The sequence below is a fragment of the Rhizophagus irregularis genome, chromosome 13 (assembly GCF_026210795.1).
Source record: "Rhizophagus irregularis chromosome 13, complete sequence".
Taxonomy (NCBI): Eukaryota; Fungi; Glomeromycota; class Glomeromycetes; order Glomerales; family Glomeraceae; genus Rhizophagus; species Rhizophagus irregularis.
Genome location: NC_089441.1, coordinates 1,266,833 through 1,292,589, shown reverse-complemented (window position 1 = coordinate 1,292,589; position 25,757 = coordinate 1,266,833). Strand labels below are relative to the sequence as shown.

Here is a 25,757-nt window from a genome sequence, read left to right as displayed (position 1 = left end):
AAAAATCAGATTATTACATCTGGGCCTCTGTAAATTTTTTACCATTATACAGTTATATTTTTGTACTGCAATGTTTTAAATAGGAGGTACAGAAAATTTTGCTTTACGTAAATTATGTTTCTCTGTTAGCAATTTAGCATGTTTATATGATTCTGGATATTATTGTTCAATTAGGAAATAATTTTTTTTACTTGCAAATTTTTTATAAACCGAACTCTATAGGTAATAAAAGTTTGGTATATCGAAAATCATGTGATTTTTCATATAATATTTACGGTATAAAGATTGTTGAAATTTATCAATTATTATGTAAAAAAAAAATACATTGATATAAAAATTTTCAAAAAATTATATTACTAATAAAAATGTAAAATGTTCATATTATATTACTAATAAATGTTAAATGTTCAAAAAAAAAATTATATTATCAATTATTATAATATTAAGTCACGCACGATCCATCATATATTTAACCAACCGTCTAATACCGATTGAATGGTTTATCTATACTCCAATATAATATGGTCTTGTATGATACTCTCGCATATACAAGTTCTATAGCCGCATTTTTAAGTAATCTCTGCATAGACTGAGTAATTAACTGCATTAAAGTCTGATCTCATCAGTAAACCCTATGCATACTTCCAGGTGTTTGTTCTCCGCCATTGATAGAGTTATGTCTTCCGGCTCCTTAAAGTTAAGAATACATGAGTTTGGTATTAATCAAAATAAACATTAAATAGACTTACCTGCTGACTCCGTTCTAATAAATTCTCACTGTTCCAGGGTTAGCGCCATTTTTACGGGCTTCGTTTCTCTTATATTCTAAGTATGCTAGAATTTCAATAGATAATGAGATAATGTTTTAATATATTGAGATCTGTCATATTCTAAGTGATTAAAATACCTAGAATTACGTCGTCTTCCTCAAACGGTTCACCGGCTTCTTCCCACTCTTTCAATGCAGTTATATTAAAAGATTTTTTTGCGCGCTCTTCCATATACTTTTTTTGTCCTGACTCCTGTAGTATTTCTAAAGCCTTTTGTGTTGCAAATCTAACAGTTCGTCTGGCATATTGATAGATTTTTTCGCGTTAAAAATTAAATAAATTGAATGAGCAGTCGAATGAGTTACTTATATATATACTTTTTGAGTAACAATGTCAATTATTGCATCATCACACAAATCAGTTTCGTTTCGTAAGCTCGAACTCCCGGCGCAGAATTCGAAAATTTTACTAAGTGATTGTCTGATTGATCAAGACATTTCAAAAATTTTAACTGTTTAATCGACGATCGATCTAAAAGATATATAAATCACCAATCAGAATCGTCTCACGTGGCAGACAGACGGACATGGCGTTTCTTTTTACTTGAACGTAAAGTCCTCCGCTACGCTCCGGACAATTAAATGTTATTATATATAATGCTTTTTTGATTATAAAAAAATGGAATTGGTGCGATGCAATTCTTGGTAGGATGATGGGAACCATCATTAATTTTTTTTCTTACAGATTATATTTCTTGATTCTGTAAGGTAGGATTAGTGGTTGATCAATTATCTCATCGACTCATCCCTTGAAATTTAATTCGTTCCTTCCTTTGTCCTATACCTTCCTTTGATGCCTTCACGTGATCATCTCTTACTTACTGCGCCACCCGCAGCTATTTTCAAAGGTTAAAATGTTTTCGTCAAAAAATTTTTTATATGCCCGTCTACTTCACTTCATATCAAAATTTGCATAGTGCACTACTGTACTAACGTTTATTGAATTTTGTATCGAAAGAAATGTGAAACTTTTTTTCGTTTTTCCGAAATATTAAACTCTTTTTGCAAAACGTCTTTGGTAAAAATTTCTCTATTTTTTAAAGCAAAACTTCAACAAAATATACATAACCTACCATAAAAGAAGTGAAAAAAAATAACTACTTTTTGTTTTTTTTTCGACCGGTAAAATTTTTTGTCAAATGATCGACAAGTGATACAAATAATGACGTTACCTGAGCATCTGCATTTTGCATAAAATAATACACAAGCAACTATATATACTCTAATAAAGGCGTTTAATTATATTTGCCTTATTTTTTAGGAAGCATTCCGATATAAAATGGCTCAAAGCAACAATAAAGGTAAAAGCGCATAGCATGTACATAGTTATTAAACACAAATTGAAATTTAAAATCTTTTTTTATAACAAAATTTACAATATAATAAAACTAGATTCAGGAATTGAAGAAAATAAAGGTAGGCACAATTTAAAATTCAAATGATAATATTAAAACTTGTAAATTACAAACATATAATTTTAATATTTTAAACTAACTGCATTATTAAAAATTATTTAACTATTTTAGCTCGTAAGTTACAGGTTACCTTGTAGTTTGACAATAGAAGAATTACTTACTCCTATTATATTTAATCTGACCAAATAATTTATTTTATTATTAATGTTATCATAGTTGGTAAGTTAATAGTTATTTGTTTTTTATTGTATTCTACATGGTATTTCAAATAACTAAATTGTTCATTAAATATAATTGTTTAATAATCAATGATGTTATAGCAAGTAAGTATTTAATTTTATAATATTAGCTTACAAATATTTACATATAATTCAAACTAATAATCTTATTTATTTAAATAATCAAGATTGTAAGTCACTGTATATATTTAATTTCTATATCAAATTATCTAATTGTCTAATTGGTTATGATTACTCTTTTTAAATTATTATTAATCAATCACAATACAGGGTGTAAGTTATATATTATTTGTGTTTCTTGACTTTTATATACAAACTTAACTAAATTCTTTATTTAAAAAATTCTTTATTTAATATAGTTCGTAAGTCAATTATTTAATTATATATTTATATAATATTATGTATTGTTTAAACTAACTGAATTCTTTATTTTTAAAAAATTATTTATTTAATAACAGGGGGTAAGTTATTTATTTTAATTCTATTATTTACGTATATTTTAAACTAACTTTTTTTTTAAAAATCATTTATTTTATAATATAGAATGTAAGTTTTTATTTAATTCTATTATATTTATGCAATATTTACATATAATTTAACCAACTAAAATGAATTATTTATTTAAAAAATTATTTATTTAATAATGTAGCTCGTAAGTTATTATTTAATTTTATTTATTTAATTCTATTAAACTTATTTAATATTTACATATAATTTAAACTAACTGAATTTAAAATATTATTCAGATATTTTAGATCGTAAGTTATAAGTTATTTATTTAATTCTATTATATTTATATAATTTTATATTTAATTTAAACTAACTGAATCCTTTTTTAAAAATTATTTAGATCGTAAGTTATTATTTAATTCTATGTATTATATTTATAAAAATTATTTACATATAATTTAAATTTTTTTTATTTCAAAATATTTTAGAAGGTAAGTTATTTATTTATTTCTATTATATTTATTTAATATTTAAACTAACTGAATTTCAAATATTTTAGATGGTAAGTTATAAGTTATTTATTTAACTCTATTATATTTACATATTTTTATATATAATTTAAACTAACTGAATTCTTTATTTAAACAATTATTCAAATATTTTAGAAGGTAAGTTATAAGTTATTATTTAATTAATTCTATTATATTTATTTATATAATTTTCATACATAATTTAAACTATTTAATAATTATTCAAATTTATTAGTCCGTAAGTTATAAGTTATTTATTTAATTCTACTACATTTGTGTAATTTAATTAACTAAATTCTTTATTTAACAAATTCTTTATTTATTAATGTAGTTGGTAAGTTATTACTTAATTCTATGTATCATATTTATAAAATTATTTACATATGATTTAAAATTAATATTTTTATTAAATTAACAATATAGCGAGTGAGTTATTATTTATTATATTTATATAATATTTACATATAATTTAAACTAACTAAATTCTTTTTCTAATAAATTATAGATTGTAAGTTATTTATATTTATATTTTTTTAGACGTAACCATGTGATGGGGGTGTGAATTTACTTAAATTTGTGTAAATATATGTAATCTTGTGTAAGTTTTTGTAAATTTCTTATGAAAATGTACGTGAACTTATGTAAACTTACATAGGATTACACCCCTATCACAGGACTACGAATTCTTACATCTTAGATAATTTCTGGATGTTTGTATATAATTTAACTAACAAAATTCTTTTTATTTGAAAATCTCTTAGTTTGTAAGTTATAAGTTACTTATTTAGTAGTTCTATTATATTTATATAATAATTTAAGCCAACTAAATTCTTTATTTAAAAAACTATTCAAATATATTAGTCCGTAAGTTATAAATTATTTATTTAATTCTATTATCTGTTATGTTATTTATAATAACATTTGCATTAATTACATATAAACTAACTAAATTCTATATTTAAAAATTATTTATTTAATAATATAGAAAGTAGGTTAATTATTTAATTCTATTAAATTAATGTAATATTTTAAACTAATTAAATTCTTTATTTAAAAATTATTCAAATATTTTAGATCGTAAGTCATTAAGTCATTTATTAATTCTATTATATTTAAATAATATTTACATATAACTTAAACTAACTAAATTCTTTATTAAAAAATTATTTATTTAATAATATAGTTAGTAAGTTATTTATTTAACTTTATTACTGTTCCAACTTGATTGTTTGTTTAATGTCCAGGGAGGTTTCATTATTAAACTTAATGAAATAAACATAATAAAATTTGGAAAATTTCAGGAAATTTTAGCAATCACAATTTAAATTTAGAGGGGGCATTCAAACAAATATTTATCAAAAATTAGATCTTTAAACAATCAAGTTAGAATGGCTTTACATTGTAATTTAAATTAACTAAATTCTTTATTTTAAAATTTTTTACTTTACAATATAGTTAGTAAGTTATTTATTTAATTCTATTATTATAAAATATTTACACATAATTTAAACTAACTAAATCTTTTATTTAAAAAATTATTTAATTAACAATATAGGCAGTAAGTTATTATTTATTTAATTCTATTATATTCACATAATTTAAACTAACTAAATTCTTCATTTGAAAAATTATTTATTTAATAATATAGGAAGTAAGATATTTAATTCTACTATATATATAAAATATTTACAAATAATTTAAACTAAATTCTTTATTTAATATCTATTTATTTTAATAATATAGAAAGTAAGTTATTTATTTAATTTTATATACATATAATTTAAACTAAATTCTTTATTTAAAATCTTTTATTTAATAATATAGCAAGTAAGTTATTTATTTAATTCTATTATATTTATATACATATAATTTAAATTAAATTTTTTATTTAAAATCTTTTATTTAATAATATAGCAAGTAAGTTATTTATTTAATTCTATTATATTTATATACATATAATTTAAACTAAATTCTTTATTTAAAATCATTTATTTAATAATATAGAAAGTAAGTTATTTATTTAATTCTATTTATATATAAAATATATCCATATAATTTAAACTAAATAAATTCTTCCTTTAAAAAATTATTCAGGTATTTTCGATGGTAAGTTATAAGTTACTATTTGGTTCTATTTTGTTTATATAATATTACATGTAATATTTTTCTATTCGAAAAATTATTCAAATATTCTAGATGGTAAGTATAAGTTATTATATATTATCTATATAAAAATAAAGTATTAATTTATTTATTTATTGTTTTAAATCGGTAATTTATCTAGAGTAAGTGTTATTAATATCCTTCATCAATATTAAATTTGGAATTTTAAATCTGTTTTAAATTTAATATAATTTTATATTTATATTTTAAAGATTCGGGACTAGTGAAAGTAAAATTATGGATCAATTTATTTCTGAAAATAAATTAAAATGGGTTCCTTATAATAAATTTGAGGAGGTTGAATATCTTGACAAAGGAGGGTTTGGTACTATATATAAAGCTACATATAAAAAATATAAAGTAATTCTTAAATATTTTGATTATCTTAATAATTCAGATGAAAGTTTAAATGAATTTTTAAATGAAGTATGATTAATTATTATTATTATTGTTTTAATTTTAATTTTAATTTATTTATACTAAATTGCTTAATGTTATTTTATATAGTGGAAAATTATTAATTCAAATGGAATTATTCGAGTCTATGGATTTACAAAAGATCCAGATACTTCAAATTATATGTTAATAATGCAATATGCAAATAGAGGTAACTTAAGAGGGTGCCTGATAGAAATAGCGAATAATTGGCAACAAAAATTATATACGTTGCATAAAATTGTTATGGGTCTTAATACTATTCATAAAAATGGTCTTATTCATTATAACTTTCATGATGGTAATATTTTATGTGAATATAATGGATCTAAATATGAAATTTATATTAGTGATTATTTAGGATCATATCAACTTGCAAAATCTTTTTTAAAAAAAGATTATATTTATGGTATTATACCATTTATGGCACCTGAAGTTTTAAGAGGCAAACCTTATTCTCAAGCTAGTGATATATTTAGTTTTTCTATAATTATGTGGGAATTTACATCTGGAATTTTACCATTTAATGATAAAGCACACGATTTTCAACTTGCTTTAAGTATTTGTAAAGGTGAACGACCTGAAATTATTGAAAATACTCCACAATGTTATGTAGATTTGATGAAAAAATGTTGGGATGAGGATCCATCAAAAAGACCATCTGCATCATATATTTTAAATATTATTAAAAAATGGATTACCCGTTCTGTAGTTATTAATGAAGAGTTAAAAAGCAATATTATGGAATTTACAAATGCACCAATTAAGCATAATAATCAAATTGTAGAATCTCATCCACAAGTATGTTATACGAGTCATTTACTTGATTTTACTAGTGAAGAATTAAATGAAAGTCTAGAAGGATTTCAAGGATTGAAATTTCTTGAGTTGAAACAAAAAGATGATGATGCTGAGCAGGAACTTCCTAAATTAGAAGTGATTGCTGAAACTAATTATCAAAGTTCTATTCAAATGGAATTAGCTAAATTACAACAAAGGAATTCCCAATTTAAGCAAGAAAATCAAGCCTTAACTGATAATTTAACTGAACAGACTAAACAAATCAGCAAGTTAAATCATGAAAAAATTAATCTGCAAAATCAATTATCTCAAATAGAAGCTAATATTAGAGAGTTAAAATTGCAGCAAGACAAATCTCAGAGTAACTATAAGAAAATAGAAGAAGAAAATCTTAAGTTAGAAAATGAGTTAGTTGATTCACAACAAAGAAATTTTAAATTTGAGCAAAATAATCAAAATCTGAGGTTTAACTTAGCTGTACAAATTAAAGAATTTGCAGAAAAAGAAGATATTTTGCAAACCCAAATTATTAACCTGCAAAATGAAAAGCAAAGTTTAGCTGGCAATTTAGCCGAACAACTGAAACAAAATAAACTGACTAAGAAGCAAGTTCAAATTCAAATCATCCAGTTAGAGCAAGAAAAAGTTGATTTGCAAGGAAGATTAACTCAAACAGAAGTTGAAATTCAAGAACTAAAATCTCACAAAGAAAACTTAATTGAACAAAAAGAGCAATTAGCAAATAGACTAAATCAGTTCCAAGATAATTATGAACAAATAGAACAAGAAAGCAATAGATTGCAAAATGTGGTGAGAGATCTCTCACAAGTTACTAAATTGAAAGCCAAGTTGGAAAATGAAATTTCTCAATTGGAACATAAATTGATAAATGAAGAACAAATCAAAATGCAATTAACTCAAGCTTTACAGATTAAAGAAGATAAAATAAATGAATTAGAACAAAGATTAATTAATCTTGATCAAGAGCGTATTAAAAAGCTAATAGACAAGGAAAAAGAATTGAGTGAAGTTAAAGGAGAATTAGTAAATAAATTAAGTGGAGGAGATACTAAGGAAATTCCTAAAGAAAAAGAAGCTAAACAAAAAGAGTTAGATGAGCTCCAACAAGAATTATCAAGAACTTCAGCTTCTTATGATGCTAATAGGAAAAAAAAGGTTCTTAATCAAGTTAATAAATTTCTGAAAGCCAAGGGTGGCTTTCTAACTTTACGAGAAGAAGCAATTAAAAAATTGCAAAATTGTCTAGAAAGCTTTATTAATAAAGAAGGAAATACTATTGGCTCTACCAGAGATTTGAAAACCTCTAACTTGGCTGACAAATACACTAAAGAATTTCAATATATTCTTGTAAAATATAATGATGGATTATTAGAGTTGAACAAAAATTATTATTCGTTAGAGAATATTGTTCAAGAAAATAAAGAGTTGGAAGTTAGTCTTATGATTGAAAATATTCTTAAGTTGTATTCTTTTAATCTTGATAAATACAAAATTTTTAAATTTGCTACTAATTCTCAGGAAGGAACTAGAATTCAATTAAATTCTAATATGATGGCTGAAGATATAAATTCATTAAGAAAGAATTTGAATGAATTGAAATTAGAATTAGAACAAGAAAAAAAAGAATTAAGAAATTTAGCAGCAGATTAGATTCAACCATATTGATGGATTTCATTAATAGCTATTTATTAATTGAAATGAAAATCTTAGTATTTATTAAGTATATGAATATATTATATATTTTCTAGGATTTATTGAACATTATATCACTCATTTTTTAGCAAAAGTCCTAGGAATTTTGTTTTTTTTAATTAAATTATAACTATATATATATATATATATTGTTTTGTTTATCAAGAGGTTTCAATAAAAAGATCATTAAACTTTTTTGATGTGATGAAAGAGTTCTTTTATATAAGTCATTTAAATAACAATGTTTTATACGTTATATTTAATCAAAAACAAGTAAAAACTGTTAAAACGAATTTTGATTTAACGAATTTCTTAATATAGCGAACCTTCAGTGTTGTACCAATTTTATCATATAAATAAAAATCTGAAGATACTAATAAAATGCTGTATGGAATTTTTGTTCATAACGAATTTTTATTTAATATAACGAAGATATTGTGTGTGACACTGTGACAAGTATTATATAATTTACCAAACTTTTCCCGGGTTATACCAGATTTTCATATATGTTAACGAAATTTTCTTATAATGAAGGCCTGGTTTGCTAAACCACTCACTTCGAGTAGACTGTATATCTGATATCTTTGATATCAATTCACCATATAAATTATTGATAAAAAAATTATACATATTGATTTTTAAATAATTTAAATATGCTATTGAGATTATGGGTTAGTGGCTAGGTAATTTATTGAAAAAATTTTTATCATTGTCTTTGATGTTGGGATTCGTTACTTTCTTCAGTTTCAACACTGTTATTATTTTAGTAGAACAATAAAATAAATAGAAATTAGTAACACTTATTAATTTAGTGTTCTGAAGGGGTCGAGTCAGGTCAGATTTTGAGGTGTATTCGAACTTGACCTGAGTGTAAAAGTAATGACTTAGATTCGACTTGACCTGATTATAGTCTAACTCAGATAACCCAGGTTCGACCCGTCAAGTTGTATTTAATATAAAAAAATTGAAATTTTTAGTTAAAAATATAATAAAAAGATTTAGGTCGCTGGGACAAAGTAAAGGTATAACCGACTCAGGTCAAGTTCATGCAGGCTACAGGTCATCAAATAATGTGACCCCAACTACTGTCAACTGAAACTATTTTTTTTCAAACCGGAATACGAGTCGGGTCAATAACCCGTCCCTTTCAGAACACTCTGAGTTATTAACTTCTGTCACACCCATTACACAACTTTAATTGACAAATGAAGAAAAGAAAGTGTTATCCTAACATGCATTATATAATTTGGCCAACTTTGAATTATTTTAATGTCTTGCAGTCATAATTATTCTTACAAATAATCGAGAAATTTTTAATGAAGTTATAATACTGTTGTAATTATAATTTTTTTTTAAAAAATTTATTACAAATATTAAATAATCCTTATAGTAATCAGCTCTGCTTTAAATAGTATTTTTTTTTATTTTCAAATGGCGTGAATTGCGTGATAAATTTTCTAAAGTGGTTTTTTTTCTTTACTTACATTTTAAAAATTATCATATGCTAAAGAATTAATATGCACCATATTTTCTATGCAAATAATTTAATTTTCTTTATTGAAGATGTAATCAAAAATGTACAGTATAAATTCATATGAAATAAATTTTATGGATCTACAAAGAATCCGTAGTTTTTGAGATATTACAGTATACATACACAATAAATACATTAATATATGTATTATAAATATAAGAAATGAAACCCCTGAGTGCCGCCAGATGCGTTTCAATTAGGGTGGGTCAGTCCCAGCAAAGACCGGTTCGTATCAGTCTTGGGACTGGTCTTTATGGTCTTCGGTCCAAGATTTGAGAACCAGTCCAGACTGGGACCGATTATATAAAATTTATCATTTAATATAAAAATGTTAAATTATATATTATTAATAATGCTTATTTCGAAATATCAAAATTTTCATATGTTGGTATTTTGTAATATCAATATCATTTTTGATGCTTTAAAATGTTCAATTATTTTGTGTTAAATGATCAGCATCAATTTGATAATTTATTTTTCATATTTTTGATAGGTGATTATAAAACATGTAGTGTATGCTTAACATTGTATGTATTGTATGCTTATGTATGCTTTGATTGTGCCCATACATGTATGGATATTAAAAATGAACGTATGTTATGTATTGCATATTTATTTTCGCCATATATAAGATTAGGATTTACAAAAACAAAAATTTATTTTTATTATAAATAAAATAAATATTTCTTAATGTAATGCTAGAGATAATGCAAACATTTACAATATTTATAGATGATGACTCATAAGGAATTAAATTTCATTTTCAGATATAGTTTCGTCATCAGATATAGTCTCAATATTTAAAAGAATAACTTAGACACAGTAATAAACATAATAAAAATATTAATAGAAATATTTTAAATGAAAAGAAAAGAGAATATTGTAGTAATAAAAACGTGATAGAAATATTTATTTTTAATTTTTAAATGAAAAAAATAGTAATAAACATGGTAGAAATACTTATTTTTAAATAAAAAGAAAAGAAAGATTATAATAATACGAGTTGAATTGTTTTAGCCATAATAAAAAATGTGAAATAGTCAAATTTGGTAACAATAAGTGTGGCAAGAAGTTATCCTTAAATCAAACAATAACCACATTTATCATACAATACATACATAATTGGAAAAGGACCATACATTAAATACATTAAAAAGTTTTAATAATACAATACATACAAAGCTAACCATACAATACATGTTTGCTATATACCCATTTTTGATAGTCGCATAAGGCTTTAAAATTATATCCAGTATTTTTACTTTTAAACTTTGAGATTTTATATATTTGGGTCATACTTAGTTTACAATGACAACAAAGGTAACTGGTAATAAATAATAAATTAATGTCATAATTTATAGTGCGACCTGCATTTCATTATAACCCAACAATACCGCTATTATAAATTAGATAATTTAAAAAATTTAAGACCGGTCCGTCCGGTCCTGGCTGAAAGACCGGTCTTTTTGGGACCGGACCGGACCGGACTGGACTAATCCAACCCTAGTTTCAATAGTTTCAAGAGTTATCGATGATCATAATTTTCTAAGTTTTAAGAAAATGTCTGATAATGATTAACCGATAATGAATTGCTTATTTATTAATGTAATAAAATTAAATTAATGATGAAAATTAATAATAGTTTTGTTGTTCTTTGATATATCCCTATAAAAAAAAAATTCTTTAAAATGTACTTAAAATATACTTATGTATTTTTTTAAAATATACTTAAAATATATTTATATATTTTTAAAATGTACCTAAAATATACTTAACATTTTAAAATATACTTAAAATATACTTAAAATTGCAATTTTAAGTATATTTAAAGTATAAAATTTTGCACTTAAATTATACTTAAATTATATTTAAATTGCAATTAAGTATATTTTAAATGTAATTTAAGTATAAAATTTTATACTTTAAATATACTTAAAATTGCAATTTTAAGTATATTATAAGTACATTTAAAAATTTTAAGTACATTTTAGATATATTTTAAAATATATAAGTACATTTTAAGTATATTTTAAAGAAATTTTTTTTCATAGGGATATAGATTTCAGGTCAGGATGACATTCATTAATTATATAACCCGTCCGCTTCTAAAAATAGATTTTATTAATTAAACATGTCCCAAGTCCCAACACGATGACAAAGCAACAAGTAATATTGAAAATATTGCGATTTGTTGCGTGATAGAAAAAAAATGACTGGAATAGATGACCGATGAATTTGGGATAGTAATTATTTCCAATCAGTGATCATGTGAACAACTAAGTGACGACTAAGGGCGTGTCAAATAGAATTTTGACTAATGATGGTGGTGACAAATAAATCTATTTTTAGAAGAGGCGGATGACTGATCATTAAGAGGATAATGAATTGTACATCTTTATTATTTGTTAATCATTTGTTTTATATTCTTAGAAATTAGTGTCACAATTATGGCTACACAAACTTGGAAAAATGATTTCATATTACAATATTAATGCAGTACTTGTATTACATTCCCAACAAATTCTCTCTTAAAATTTTACGAAGTGGAAAGAAAGCAACATGTCTAATAACGACGACAGAATTCAACCTAATCGTAGTAAAGATGATACACAAGTTATTAGTATGATGGATTTCGGTAAAGAAATAAAAATGATCATGGAAAATTTTAAAAATTGTGTTAAAATTGAAATTAAACGTTCCGATATTATAACTGAAAATATTAAAGAAGTTAAAAAACTTCAAGGAGTTTTTCGTGAATTTGTTAAAGAATCATTGGATTTGAACAAACAGTTAGAAGATTATTCACGTAAAATTTTTTTTTTTACAGAATGTTTTAAAGATATTAATTATTCTAATGAAGAAATTTCGAAATTATTGAAAAGTCATTTAAAAGATTCTAAAAAGAATTATGAATTAGCCAAGAAATTAAAAAATAGGTTAGTTAATGATGATGAAAATGTTGGAATTATGAGCGAATTATCTATAATTAAAGATTCTACATATAATTTTACCGTCGATTTTGAAAACGAGATTGAATCAGATGGTAGAGAAATAGTAAAATATGAAGGTGGTACATTTTACAGGTACTGTGTTATTGTGCTATTAAATTTAGCTAAGTTTTTAGATGTATTTACTGAAAAAAAACCTTGCAAAGAATATGTGGCGAAATCGGAAGAATGGTTAGACAAAAATGACAAAATTGAAGAATTTGGAATTCAATTGAATAATAAGCGAAAAGAAGTGGAAATGGTAAAGCTCTTTAGTAAAAATTTAAGATCAATTATTATGGGAATTGGCAGAATTGAAACTTTTTGGGACTCGCAAATCGGAAGTATCGAACATCTTATTGATAATCTCAAAAGATTGAAAAGCTCCAGTAGAGAGCGAATTACTCAACGTCAAATTGTCTACAATATTGAACATAAATGGAAAAATGTAGAAAAAGAATGCCAACTTTATTATTTTGCGATGAAAAAATTATTGCACGAAAATAGATACGTTAAGGTAAGAACCACTTTCTTCATTATAATTTATTCAAAACAATACGACTGATGATTTATGTATATTTTATACGATAAATTATATAGTGATAATTCATGGAAGAAAAATCATAAGATTCTTGGTGATTAAATATGAAGGTCATTCAGAGGGAATTATTTAATTATTGAATATTTAGAATTACTTTTAGTTTTTCAGTATTATTTAGGTTACATATTTTATTGGCGTTAGCAATCAGTTTAATCTCAAAGTTTTTTTTATAATAAATTTTAAAATTATCGTTAAGAATAATTCGATTTGTAAGTATTTTATATTTTTGACAATTGAATACGGATTTAAGAATTTGAAATAATGTAATTTCTGATTTAAAAATATGTACGTATATTAAAAAATTAAAAAAAATATTAAATAATTTTTATACACGTTATCGTTTATTTAGAAGTTTCATAAAATCTAAAACCTTCCAGAATTTGGATTCTATTTTGCAAGAAATATATATTTAGCATTTATAGGGAGGGGATACCTTATCTGATCGTGACCGCTTTAAATAATTGAATAATTCTATTAACAAGATTTCCATTATTTTATGGAATTATAATTGCAAAACTGCCAAAATTATGCCGAACTTTCTTCATTAATCAGAGTCTCATTTAATTTCTAGGAATAAATTATCAATAAATCGGAAAATTAAAAATACTGATGTGAAATGTGATTTGTGACGTTAAATTCATACTTTTTATTCCATGGGTATCAATGAATAACCAAATATTCCGAAGGGAGCATCAGTGTACACGAAGTTTTTATTAGATATCCATGGAATAACAGGCTTATCTCATTGTGCGTAACGTAACTAACGTATATACCGATGGATTTTATACTCTTTTACTTTATAACGGTGGGGTAATTGACAAAAAAATCCATCGGCGTATGATTATATTTGATCATGTGATTGTTGATCATTTTGTTTTTCGCTCTTAAAAAAAAAAACGGTCACGATTATGTTACACTGATTTGAAAATGTTGAAAATGATTTCATATTACATGACATTACATGACGAGCTAATTGTTAAAATTATTTATAGTTATACTTTTACTGACAAAAAGTTTTCACTTAAAATTTCACGAAAAAAAAAAGAAAAGTAAAATGACTAATATCAATAACGAAATTCAACCTGAATCTAGTAAAAATAATATACTAGAAAATACAAAAGTTATGTGTATTTTAGATGATAAGAAAATGAAAAGCATCATGAAAAAGTTTAAGAATTGCACCAAAATTAAAAATTCTAACATTTTGACTAAACAAGTTGAAGGGGTTAAAAAACTTTATGAAATTTTTCGTGAATTTATTAAGGATTCATTAGATTTTAATAAACGTTTAAAAAATTATTCCCTTGATATTTTATTTTTTACAGAATGTTTTAATGATAATAATTGTTCTGATGAAGATATTTTAGTATTATTGAAAGATCTTTTAAAAGAATCTAAAAAGAATCATGGATTAGCTAAAGGACTAGAAAGAAGATTATTTGTTGATGAAGAAGATGGTGGATTTATGAAAGAATTAAAAAATTTGATTGATAAATATTTTTTGATAAAAGAAATGAAGGAATCATGAACGAATTAAAAAAAATCAAAAGTTCTTTACAAGGACATATTCTAGATTTTAAAACTAAGATTAATTCAGAAGAAAAAGTATTAATATCATATGAAGGCGGTGTGTTTTATAGTTTATGTATTGGTATTTTATTAAAAGTAGCTAGTTTGATAGATTTGGTTACTAATGAAAAATCTTATGAAGAAGCTGTGATCAATATAGCGGAAAATTGGTTAGAAGAAGAAAGGGAGGAAATTAGAAATCAATTGAAAAATAATCAAAATGAATTGAATATGATAAATCTCTTTGATGATAATTTGAAAACAATTATTATAGGAGTTGGTAAGATCAGGACTTTTTGGAATGCACAAATCGAAATTATCGAATATCTTATTGAAAACCTTGAACGATTCGGAAAAGGTCAACATATTCAACGACGTCGAATTGTTCGCGTTCTTGAACAAAGATGGAAAAATGTGGAAAGAGAATGTCAAATTTACAATGAAGCGATGAATGATTTATTGCACGACGAATACATTGAGGTATGAATTATTTTCTTATCGTTTAAGATGATCTAATCAAATTCAATGAATCTAATGATTTATATTTTAACATAAATTGATTACAGCAATAATGCACAGAAGAAAGATTATAAGAATTCTTAACTGTTAAGATTGATTATTCAACGAAAATTATACAAGCGAAATATAGAGACTAAATATTAGGAATTATTTTATAATATTTCTGTTTTCTTTTGCTTTATTATTTTAACGTAGTTCTTGATTTAATTATTCAGTAGTAGCTTTGAGAATTTAAATTAAAGGATCGTAAAAATTATTTGGGTTATTCGAGAAATTGTTTCTACATAGAATATGTAATTTTTTTTTATATAATATTTATTTACCAATAAAATATAAATAGGATTAATTACGTAAATATATGATTTATGGTAACTTTTAATCAAATAATTAATTTAGAAACAATAATGATACGCAAACTATTTGATGAAAATAAAAATTTGAAAATGACCAAATTAAACATTGTAACATTAATCGATTACTTTAAAATAAAAGACTTAGGATATACTGTATTAAATATTCAATACTAAACCTTCTTTATCTGTTATAACTAGGTAACGGGATCCGTTGTAATGTCCAAAGCACTCGTTTAAAATTACGCGTCACCAAAAATCTGATCACGTGATAACGATCAAGTATACATCTTATTGGTTAATCACGCATGCGGACAGACATACCTTGCATTACAATGTGTCTAACCGAAGATATCCTCAGCTACGCTTCGAACAAACTAGGACTTGTTTAATAATAAAGGGAATTCGTATAAAAAATATGCAATTTTCTTTTGTCGAGCGTAGCGAAGGACATTCTATTATGCGCTAAATGATTTGATAGTTAACCCATGTAATATTCCTTCCTTCCATTAGCCTTTCCCTTTCGCTTTCTCCTGATCAATGTTGGTGCAACTCAACGTGGTGATCAGGTGACAAAAAGTTTTTTAAAGACTTGGCTAAGTTAGCAACAAATAGTAATTACATATTATCGTTCACTTTATTAATTTATTAAATTGATTTCATATAAACATAACTAAATAAATAATTTGATTTAACTAATTTTTTAAGATTATTTAATTTTAAATTATTATGCAAAGTTTTTCCACAATAGCATTCTTACGTTGAAGAAATTTTTTAACATTCAAATTTAAACAATGATTTTCTATATGTTTTAAAAAATCCTTTCAGTCATATTCCTTTTTTTTTGTAAATTGTAACACTGTTAATTTGCTATTTTTCGTAATCAATTTTTTTTTGTTTAATGTTGTAATAAAAAAAAAAAGATCCAGAGTAAATAAACGCGACGGACTTTAACGATTACCGTTTTCCTAGTTTTACAAAATTAGATGATGAAATTTCCATTAGTTTATGAAATTATAAAATTTCGAATCTACGCTACGTAAGATGAAGTAAATAAATAGGAAATAATAATATTTTAAATCAAAAAGAAATATAAACTAAAGTTAAAAATACTGATTTTTATGTGCACGATCTGTGAGATAAGATACCATTTGCCAAATCTAATTTTTATGATAAAAATAAGAATGCGGCTCGTTAAATTTAAAGCACATTCAAAGTTGTATCGTCGTTCATTGGGCAGATCACACAATCAAGCCAGTTTGTCCATGGTGGTACAGTCAGGCAGGTGATTGACAGTTGCGCCGTACGTATTATCGGCGTAACCTGTCACACATTTCGGACGTGCGAGTTTAAACAAATTTGACGCACTTTTATCATTTGGTTTTTGTTTTTTTGTTCTTAAAATAACGGTGTCACGACACTAATTTAAAAATGATTTCATATTACATATTACATGACAACTAAACTGTTGTATTTTCACTGACAAAGTTTTCTCTTAAAATTTCACAAAAAAAAAAAAAAAAAAAAGATAAAATGACTAATATCGACAACGAAACCCAACCTGAATCTAGTAATAATGTTACAGGAAATACACAGTTTACTTGTATGATAGATGGAAAAACAATGAAAATAATCATGAAAAATTTTAAATATTGGACCAAAGAAATCGGCAAACATTCCAATATTATGAATAAACATATTAAAGAGGTTAAAAAACTTCATGATATGTTTCGTAAATTTGTTAAAGATTCATTGGATTTTAATAATCGTTTAAAAAATTATGCGGTTAAAGTTTCATCTATTAAAAAATGTCTTAATGGAAATTGTTCTAATGAAGGAATTTTAGTATTATTGAATGACCTTTTAAAAGAATCAAATGATAATTATATATTAGCTAAAGAATTAGAAAAAAGATTATTTGTTGATGGAGGAGTTGGTTTTGATGAAGAAGATGGAATTATGAAATTTTTTAAAAAATTAGTAAATAGTATATTTGGTTACGGAGAATCGGATGATAAAAAATGCGGCGGAATCATGAACGAATTAATTAAAATCCAAAATTCTTTGCCAGGATATATTGAAGATTTTGAAAACGAGATTGCTTCAAATGAGAAAGCATTAATATCATATGAAGGTGATACACGTTATATTATTTATTTTTTTGTGGTATCAAATTTAGCTCGACTTACTAAAATGAAAGTATTTGAAGAAGCTAAGAAGGATGCAGAAAAATGGTTAGACGAAGAAAAAAAAGTAATTAAAAATCAATTGAGTGGTAAGAAGAATGAATTGAAAATGATAAATCTCTTTAACGATAATTTAAGAACAATTATTTTGGGAATTAGTGATATCAAAACTTTTTGGGGCGAGCAAATCGAAAGTATTAAAAATATTATTACAAATCTCAAAAATTTCGAAAGTCAAAAAGATCAAAACATTCAACAAAGTTTAACTGTTCACATTCTTAAGAAAAATTGGGAAGATATAGAAAGAAAATGCCAAAGTTATAATAAAGTGATGAATAATGTATTGTACAACGACTATCTTGATTGAGGCACAAATTATTTTCTTGATATTAAACATGCATAGTGCAATAAAGCATGATGATTCGTGTTTTAACTACAAATTAACTATAGTTATGGGGTCATAAATTATTTTGGGATGTTCGAGAAATTGTTTTTAAAATTTAAAAATTTATGTATTTTTTTTTTTGTAAAATATTTATTTATCAATAAAGTATAAATAAAGTGATATTAAATACGTGATAAAATATACGTAATTTACGCTTCTCTTACTAACATTTTGCGTTAGATAGTAAAATAGAATGTATGTTTTATAATTATTCCCAAATAATTTTTAAATCAAAATAATTATTAATATTGCCGACGAAATTTATATTTGAATTTAGTAATAATGATACGCAAACGCAAATGATCATGGAAAATTTAAGAATTTTACCGAAAATGACAAAATTAAAAATTACATTATAATTGATTAAATTTTTTGTTACGAGATTTATTGAACTTAAGAGAATTATAAATTAGCTAAAGAGGTTAATCAATAATACTAAAGCTTTCTTTATTGCAGATTAGAACACAATAATGACAATATACACGGCCCAAAAAATAATCATATATATAAATGTATAACTCGTATAATCTCTTGATATATCAAAAAAAGATCTATTACTTCTTCATTTTGATACGTCATAATTTAATTGACGCAGAAATTACGTGTCGTGATTCTTTACTAAATTTATTCAAGAATTAGTTTATTGCTTGAATGAGTGTAATAAGAAATTGATTTTACCTCAATGCAGATAAGTCTATCCCTGGTCAATACGTCGTTCATCGCTCTATTATAAATTTGGCATTCTTTTTCTACATTTTTCCACTTTTGTTCGATATTGTGAACAGCTCGTTGACGATTAATGTCTCTACCAGATTCGAGATTATCGATAAGGTATTTGATTCTTTCGGTTTGCATGCCCCAAAAAGTTTCGATCTTGCTAATTTCCATAATAATTGACGTTAAACTATTATCAAAGTCTTTTATCGAAACTATTTCATCCAGCTTACGATACAGATATTTTACATCAATGAAAAGAGAAATAACATATCTAGTAACTGCGCTAGCTAATCCATTACCTTTCGGAATTAATGCTGATATTTTCTTTCTATTAATTTCATCATTAATCGTTTCAATACGACCTGGTAAAGAATTTTGTATTTTGATCAACCGGTCATTAATTCCAGATTCGTCATCAGTTTTTATTTTTTTTTTTAATTCTTTAGACAATTCATGATTTTCTCGAGACTTTTCTAAAAGGTCGTGCATTAATCCTAAAACAACTTCATCAGAATAATTATCAAAATCTTTAAAACATTTTATAAAAAATAAAATATCAAGCGAATAATTTGATAAACGTTCGTTGAATTCCAATGAATCTTCAACAAATTGACGAAACGTATCACGAAGTCTTCTAGTTTCTCTAATATGGTCGGATATAGCACTAGATCTTCCAATTTTAATTCTTTCGGTACAATTTTGAAAATTTACCATGACTTTTTGCATTCCTTTGCCAAATTCCATCATGCTGGCTTGTACATTATCATCACTGAATAGATCAGTTACATTTGTAGTTCCCATTTTTTTTTATTCGTAAATTCAGAGAAAGTTTTATTAATTTATTAGAAATGTGAACGTTCCTTAAATATATCAATAATTGTATTACATAATTTACTTAGAAAAACGATAATAATAAAATTTAAATTCTGTTATTGTTTAAAAAATCGGTCATTATATTTTTTTGGCTAGCTTTTATTATATAACCTTTAAAAATAAGTCACGTTATAGGAATTCCACAATTCAAATGATCGCCGATCAAGAGTGTGACTATTACTTTTGCGATGATTATTAAATAGCCTATTACGTCATAATTACAGTTAATTTTACAGGACATGTTTAGGACACCAAATATCCTAATGTCATGTGATCGAGTTGTCGGCAAAGAATCTTTTTGCTATATACGATACATATGTTCCATCACGCAATATAATATATATTTTTTTTTTTTACGAAAACTTAGATATGCATTTCATTCTCCTTTTTATATTTTTATATATTGTATAAATACCGCTTCTTGGGAAAAAAATAGACGGTACGACTAATATAAATATTACGTACTAGAGGTACCGCAGCGATCACTTAAATAATATTACATCATAATGACATCATGAAATTTAGATAGGGATTTCATCATCATGACTCGCTCATCGAGAAATTATTTAGGTAAATATAATTTGGTCGTGAATTTTACGTAATGCATGAATTTTCTTATTAAAAAATGCAACGGTAATTGTAACCCGTTTTAACCGGTTAAAAATAATTCCGGTCAAAATTAAAGAAAATTACCGTAATTAGCCTTCCTAAATAAGATTGTCGGTAAATCTTTCGAAATATGTAATGTAACGTGAATTAAATTGATCGACCAGGTCATTTGACCAAAATAATACAAAAATGGAACGAATAAAAAAATAAAAAAAAATCTCATTTTTTCCTTCTTAAAAAAAAAATATTTATTTAACAAAAATAAGGTTTCTTTTTTTAGTAAAAAGATGCCTTTATCTTCATTACCTGATGAATGTTTTGGTGATATACTCTCTTTTCTTGATAACAGATCATTATATAGATGTTTATTCGTGAATAGGTTTTATTGTAAACTTTCTATTCCCATAATTTGGAAAGAACCTTTTAGACCCATTTACAGAAAACCTAAATTTCCATTAGTAATAAACACTTTACTCGTCTGTCTTAATGAGGATGAAATTTCTTCCTTGATTCCTTATAAAATAGATTTTCCAATAAACAAACCACCTTTATTTGAGTACGGAAAATATGTGAGAAGGATCGATCAAGATTTTGTTAAACAAAATATTATTACTTGGCTTAACCCTTCTGAAGGATATGATGTTGACAGACATCAAGATTATAGAGTACAAAAATTGATGGATGTTATATATCATATGATTTTACGACAAGGCTCAAATATACAGAAATTTAAATTAAACGTATCTCAAAATGATTCTTATATTGACTTACCAAAAGTTTCCACTTTTATAACTTTTAATCCTGGAATTACGGATTTAAGATCTTTGAATATGGAGATTGATTTAGGGCATAATCATTATATGAGTTGTCAAAATACTATTGAATTTTTAACTATTATTCCTACATTTTGTCGTAATATTATTAACTGTGATTTATGGATTTTCAAATTAAACAAAATTTTCGTCAAGCCATTTTTAGATATTATTCAATTACAACCTTTAGAAAGAGTCTTAATATGTATTGTTAATATAGAAGAAAATGCTAAAAAAATTATAAAAGCATTAGAATTTCGTTCAGAAACTCTAAAGGAGTTATTGTTTGAATGTTTGGATTTTCGAGATATTGATTTATCATTCATATCAAATTTAAAGCGTCTGGAACGACTTAAATTTATTTATTGTAAAGGTTTTATATCACATCATTATGAATTTCTATCTGATAAAAAATTTCAACTTAAAGAATTAAAACTATGGCATAGTGGACTTGATGACCTTTATGATAGATTTGATGGTAATGACATAAAATTAAATGTTATAGATACTATGATTAAATCTCTTGGTGGTGAATCATTAAACAAACTATCCTTAAACATTATTACTCTAGAGACAATCAGAACAGTAAAAAAATACTGTCCGAACATTACTTTTTTACATATTAAAATCTTTTCAGGACAATATTTGGATTTAATTATTCCCCTTATTTGTGAGTTACCATATTTAAAAATTTTAAATATTCAAATTGGATCTTATAGAGTTAGTGCAAGTTTACTAGTTAAAACTTTGGGTGATTATTTGACAACTGTTCATCATTTATTCTTTGACTTTTTCATTGATTTATCATCCTTTGAATATTTTACTAGTAATTGTAAAGCTAATATAGAAAAATTTATTATTCCTAATAATAAATCTTTGAGAGAAGGTTATTTAATATGTTTGAATAATTATCAAAAAGTTCATAATTCTTTGAGAGTGTTGGGAATTGAAGATGAATTTGATTTAGATGATGAGGAATCAGAAATAATTGAAATAATTAATTCCTTAAAAGAACAAAATGTTAGAATTATCCCATCAAGTCAATTATTAAAGTTGTTTTATTAAAATAGTTTCTTTGAGGGAGGGAATTAGATAGTTGCATTTATATTTATATTTATATTTTAGATATTTGGTTTTGGATTTTAGGCTTATCATAAAGTATAATTAAAAAATCTTTTTGTGTATCAAATTTTTATAATATTAAAACAAAAAATTTTTTTTTTAATAATAATTACAATAATAGATACCATTGGGTAATGTGCATCTTGCGGTGTGTTGATAAAAGGTGGATGATATCCTATCCATGTTCCAAGCCAACAATAAAACCATTTTAGTTCCCTTATCCAATATATAACGATTTGGCATTAGTTTAATGTAAATATGAATTTAGGTTATCTGATATGTATAAGCATTTATTGTTTATTATTTGTTATTATTGATCTTTTTCCTCAAATTTTTTTTTTTGATAAGTTGGTGAAATCTTTCAAATTCCTTATCCATATCTTATTCGATTCAACTTGTATAATAATGTGATTGTGAAGTAAATGTTATGAAAAAAATGATATTTTTGTAAGATACAGTAATTATGGGTCAAACAAAAGATTAATTACTGTACGTAATATGATAAATTATTTATATTAATACTTTAGCGAGTACGATGATTAAGTTCAAGAAAGAAAGGAGGGCTCTAATAAGGAGAAAGGTTAAGTAATTAACGTACACATACTATCTATCATCGCGTAAACTCTATCTTACTTGTCCTCTTATATCTAATAATCCAGAAAAAGATCACAAATATCAATGCTAATTAATTAAGAAGCCCATTTCAAATGAAACCAATGAAACATCGTTATTTTTTTTACACGTAAACAAAGAAAATCTTAATTACTGAATATATTATTTACATCATTATTTGCCTTTTAATGACATTTACTAAATAATACAGTACCATATATCTGATATAATAATAAAACCTTGTATAATTTATCAACGATTGGTCTATTTAGTTTAATTATTTACGTCTAACGTTATTTAATGTATAATATTAATTTTGCTTATTTTAGTTGGTTTAATTCTTTGATAATTTTTTATAATTAAATTTTTATTAGTATATACTATTATCATGATACAGAGGTAATCCTGAAATTATTTCATATATTATTATACCAAAACAACAGCTTTGATGTAATTTTTTCCTTGTAAATTTCGTGAGCCAAATTAAAGTAAAACATCGTATATTCAATTGTAATATTTATTTATGCAAGTGTGAAAATAAAAATTTTAGTATTTTGAATCTGTTGTAGGTGGTAACAGAATCTATATGATTCCGAATCCAATAAAGGACGTTGGCCAGAATTAAGGCATAGTGCCGGACTAGGATTTCATAATGCTGGCCAAGATCCGGTATTAAGAAACCACGTACAACAAATCCAAAATAAATCATGTACTTATTCAATTGAAGATAATAAATTTACTACTCTATAATACAATATACTCTACATATAAAAATATCAATAAATAAACTGTAATATAATGCATCCTTAATTCATTTAATAGATTTATTCCAATTTGCTCTATTTACTTTACCAACAAATCCGCCTTTTATAGCATAACGATAATAATATTGTAAAATCTATTATAAAATATCTCTTGCTAATTCTGAATTTCTTGAACAAATATAATATTGTTATTTTCAATTTTTTTTTTTAAAAAAAAAATGTAAATCATCAAGCAATATTTAATGTTTACGCATCTAAAAACTATCAAAAAAACAAAAACAAAAAAACAAAAATTAAATATTCCGAAATAATTTTAGCTATTTATCCAATTTTCCGAAAATAATTTGTGTTCCTTATGAAGGGATTCCAGAATTCTGAAGTTTTGTTCTTGCTTTCCAAGATAATGTCCTAAATCTTTATATTTTGTTACATTTTCCAGATATTTTAGATGTTTTTATAGTTTTTTAGGCATATATTATGGACATTCTCGATGCTAATACTATAGTCCAAATTTTTTTTATTGTGTTCTCACACTCATCCGTACCATAATTGATATATATTACATACTATATATATATATATATTTACGTATTTACATGATGAATCAGCGAGATCTCTTCTCATACTGGAAATTTTTTCTGATATGATGCTAATTTATCAGTTGAATTAAAAAACTTTACACTTTTTAATGTTATTTGACTTACTAATTCTTTTAAAGTACTTTGGGTTTTTTTTTAATTTTTCATTTCTGTAGTCTTTGCCCTGTGAAAAAAGTCGATCCATTTTTTATATTCCATCTTTTTTCCGTAAAAGGCTCATATTTCCGGAATTAATAACCTTATATCACGGAATTTTATCGGATTATTTACATTTTCCGTGAATGGATCCGTGAAAGGCTCATTTTTACGTAGTTTTTACAAAAATAACGGTAAAATTTTTTATAGGGCTGGAATAGAATGAATTTATAAATATATTCATAATTTCTAATGCTATAAAGTAATAGAGATAAAATAAAATCTTCACTGTGATAATCATAAAATCAAGAGGAGGCTTCTCTTGGCTTAGCTAATTAACATGGCTTTTTATTTTTAAAAGATGACAAATCATTGGTAAGATAGGATTGCTAAACTGGGCTTGGTTGACAATCAAGTTTATTTATACTCAGCCTAGTAACTAACTTTCAAATATATAATAACCCAACCATTTTTCAAAAAATTATTTTTATTAATGCATAAAATATTTTGAGTATCTTACAAATACCTGATTTAAAAAATGAATAATACCAGAGGCTGAGTACTTTATGAGATATATAGATAAAATTAGCTTGTATGACCTCATTGAGAGTTACCAACTTATGAGTGAAATTAACAAGGAACACAATGGGAAATTTTGCTGATCAATGAAATGAAGATCTGAAGGAGGTTACTGCTAGGTTGTCTGTAAAAAATAATAAGTTGCTTAAGGAATATTACCAATATCATA

General features: G+C 24.5%; 7 protein-coding genes across 8 annotated transcripts; 5 read left to right on the top strand and 2 right to left on the bottom strand.

Annotated features, from left to right (window-relative positions):
* Positions 1 to 606: 606 nt before the first annotated feature.
* OCT59_004895 (uncharacterized protein) lies at positions 607 to 1,001 on the bottom strand (the record flags this gene model as incomplete). Its single annotated transcript, XM_025324129.2, has 3 exons — positions 607 to 690; positions 779 to 834; positions 908 to 1,001. 3 exons carry the CDS (start codon positions 999 to 1,001, stop codon positions 607 to 609), a joined length of 234 nt encoding a protein of 77 aa, XP_025187797.2.
* Positions 1,002 to 5,863: 4,862 nt separating this feature from the next.
* Positions 5,864 to 8,533, top strand: OCT59_004894 (uncharacterized protein; the record flags this gene model as incomplete). Its single annotated transcript, XM_066138010.1, has 3 exons — positions 5,864 to 6,052; positions 6,134 to 6,233; positions 6,774 to 8,533. 3 exons carry the CDS (start codon positions 5,864 to 5,866, stop codon positions 8,531 to 8,533), a joined length of 2,049 nt encoding a protein of 682 aa, XP_065997196.1.
* A 4,085-nt stretch (positions 8,534 to 12,618) lies between these two features.
* Positions 12,619 to 13,910, top strand: OCT59_004893 (uncharacterized protein). The gene is made up of 2 exons (XM_066138009.1): positions 12,619 to 13,613; positions 13,697 to 13,910. Exons 1-2 carry the CDS (start codon positions 12,669 to 12,671, stop codon positions 13,697 to 13,699), a joined length of 948 nt encoding a protein of 315 aa, XP_065997195.1. The 5' UTR covers positions 12,619 to 12,668; the 3' UTR covers positions 13,700 to 13,910.
* Positions 13,911 to 14,751: 841 nt separating this feature from the next.
* On the top strand, positions 14,752 to 15,838 carry OCT59_004892 (uncharacterized protein; the record flags this gene model as incomplete). Its single annotated transcript, XM_066138008.1, has 3 exons — positions 14,752 to 15,154; positions 15,259 to 15,746; positions 15,833 to 15,838. 3 exons carry the CDS (start codon positions 14,752 to 14,754, stop codon positions 15,836 to 15,838), a joined length of 897 nt encoding a protein of 298 aa, XP_065997194.1.
* A 1,691-nt stretch (positions 15,839 to 17,529) lies between these two features.
* Positions 17,530 to 18,688, top strand: OCT59_004891 (uncharacterized protein; the record flags this gene model as incomplete). The annotated part of the gene is made up of 1 exon (XM_025313234.2): positions 17,530 to 18,688. Exon 1 carries the CDS (start codon positions 17,669 to 17,671, stop codon positions 18,686 to 18,688), a length of 1,020 nt encoding a protein of 339 aa, XP_025187801.2. The 5' UTR covers positions 17,530 to 17,668.
* Positions 18,689 to 19,123: 435 nt separating this feature from the next.
* On the bottom strand, positions 19,124 to 20,725 carry OCT59_004890 (uncharacterized protein). 2 transcript variants are annotated; one of them, XM_066138007.1, is made up of 3 exons: positions 19,783 to 20,707; positions 19,445 to 19,643; positions 19,124 to 19,384 (listed from the first exon to the last, which is right to left on the bottom strand). In XM_066138007.1, the coding sequence occupies exons 1-2, from the start codon at positions 20,282 to 20,284 to the stop codon at positions 19,516 to 19,518; spliced, it is 630 nt and encodes a 209-aa protein (XP_065997193.1). In that variant the 5' UTR covers positions 20,285 to 20,707; the 3' UTR covers positions 19,124 to 19,384; positions 19,445 to 19,515. The 2 variants fall into 2 exon arrangements, with proteins under 2 accessions (XP_065997193.1, XP_065997192.1); XM_066138006.1 differs by having other exon boundaries at positions 19,445 to 20,725.
* A 527-nt stretch (positions 20,726 to 21,252) lies between these two features.
* OCT59_004889 (uncharacterized protein) lies at positions 21,253 to 23,254 on the top strand (the record flags this gene model as incomplete). Its single annotated transcript, XM_066138005.1, has 6 exons — positions 21,253 to 22,255; positions 22,349 to 22,829; positions 22,903 to 22,935; positions 23,021 to 23,062; positions 23,146 to 23,151; positions 23,248 to 23,254. The coding sequence occupies 6 exons, from the start codon at positions 21,253 to 21,255 to the stop codon at positions 23,252 to 23,254; spliced, it is 1,572 nt and encodes a 523-aa protein (XP_065997191.1).
* Positions 23,255 to 25,757: the final 2,503 nt, after the last annotated feature.

Excerpts from the sequence above, each read along its gene's own strand:
- OCT59_004893 (XM_066138009.1), top strand. The coding sequence starts at position 12,669 with ATGTCTAATAACGACGACAGAATTCAACCTAATCGTAGTAAAGATGAT.
- OCT59_004890 (XM_066138006.1), bottom strand. The coding sequence starts at position 20,284 with ATGGGAACTACAAATGTAACTGATCTATTCAGTGATGATAATGTACAA.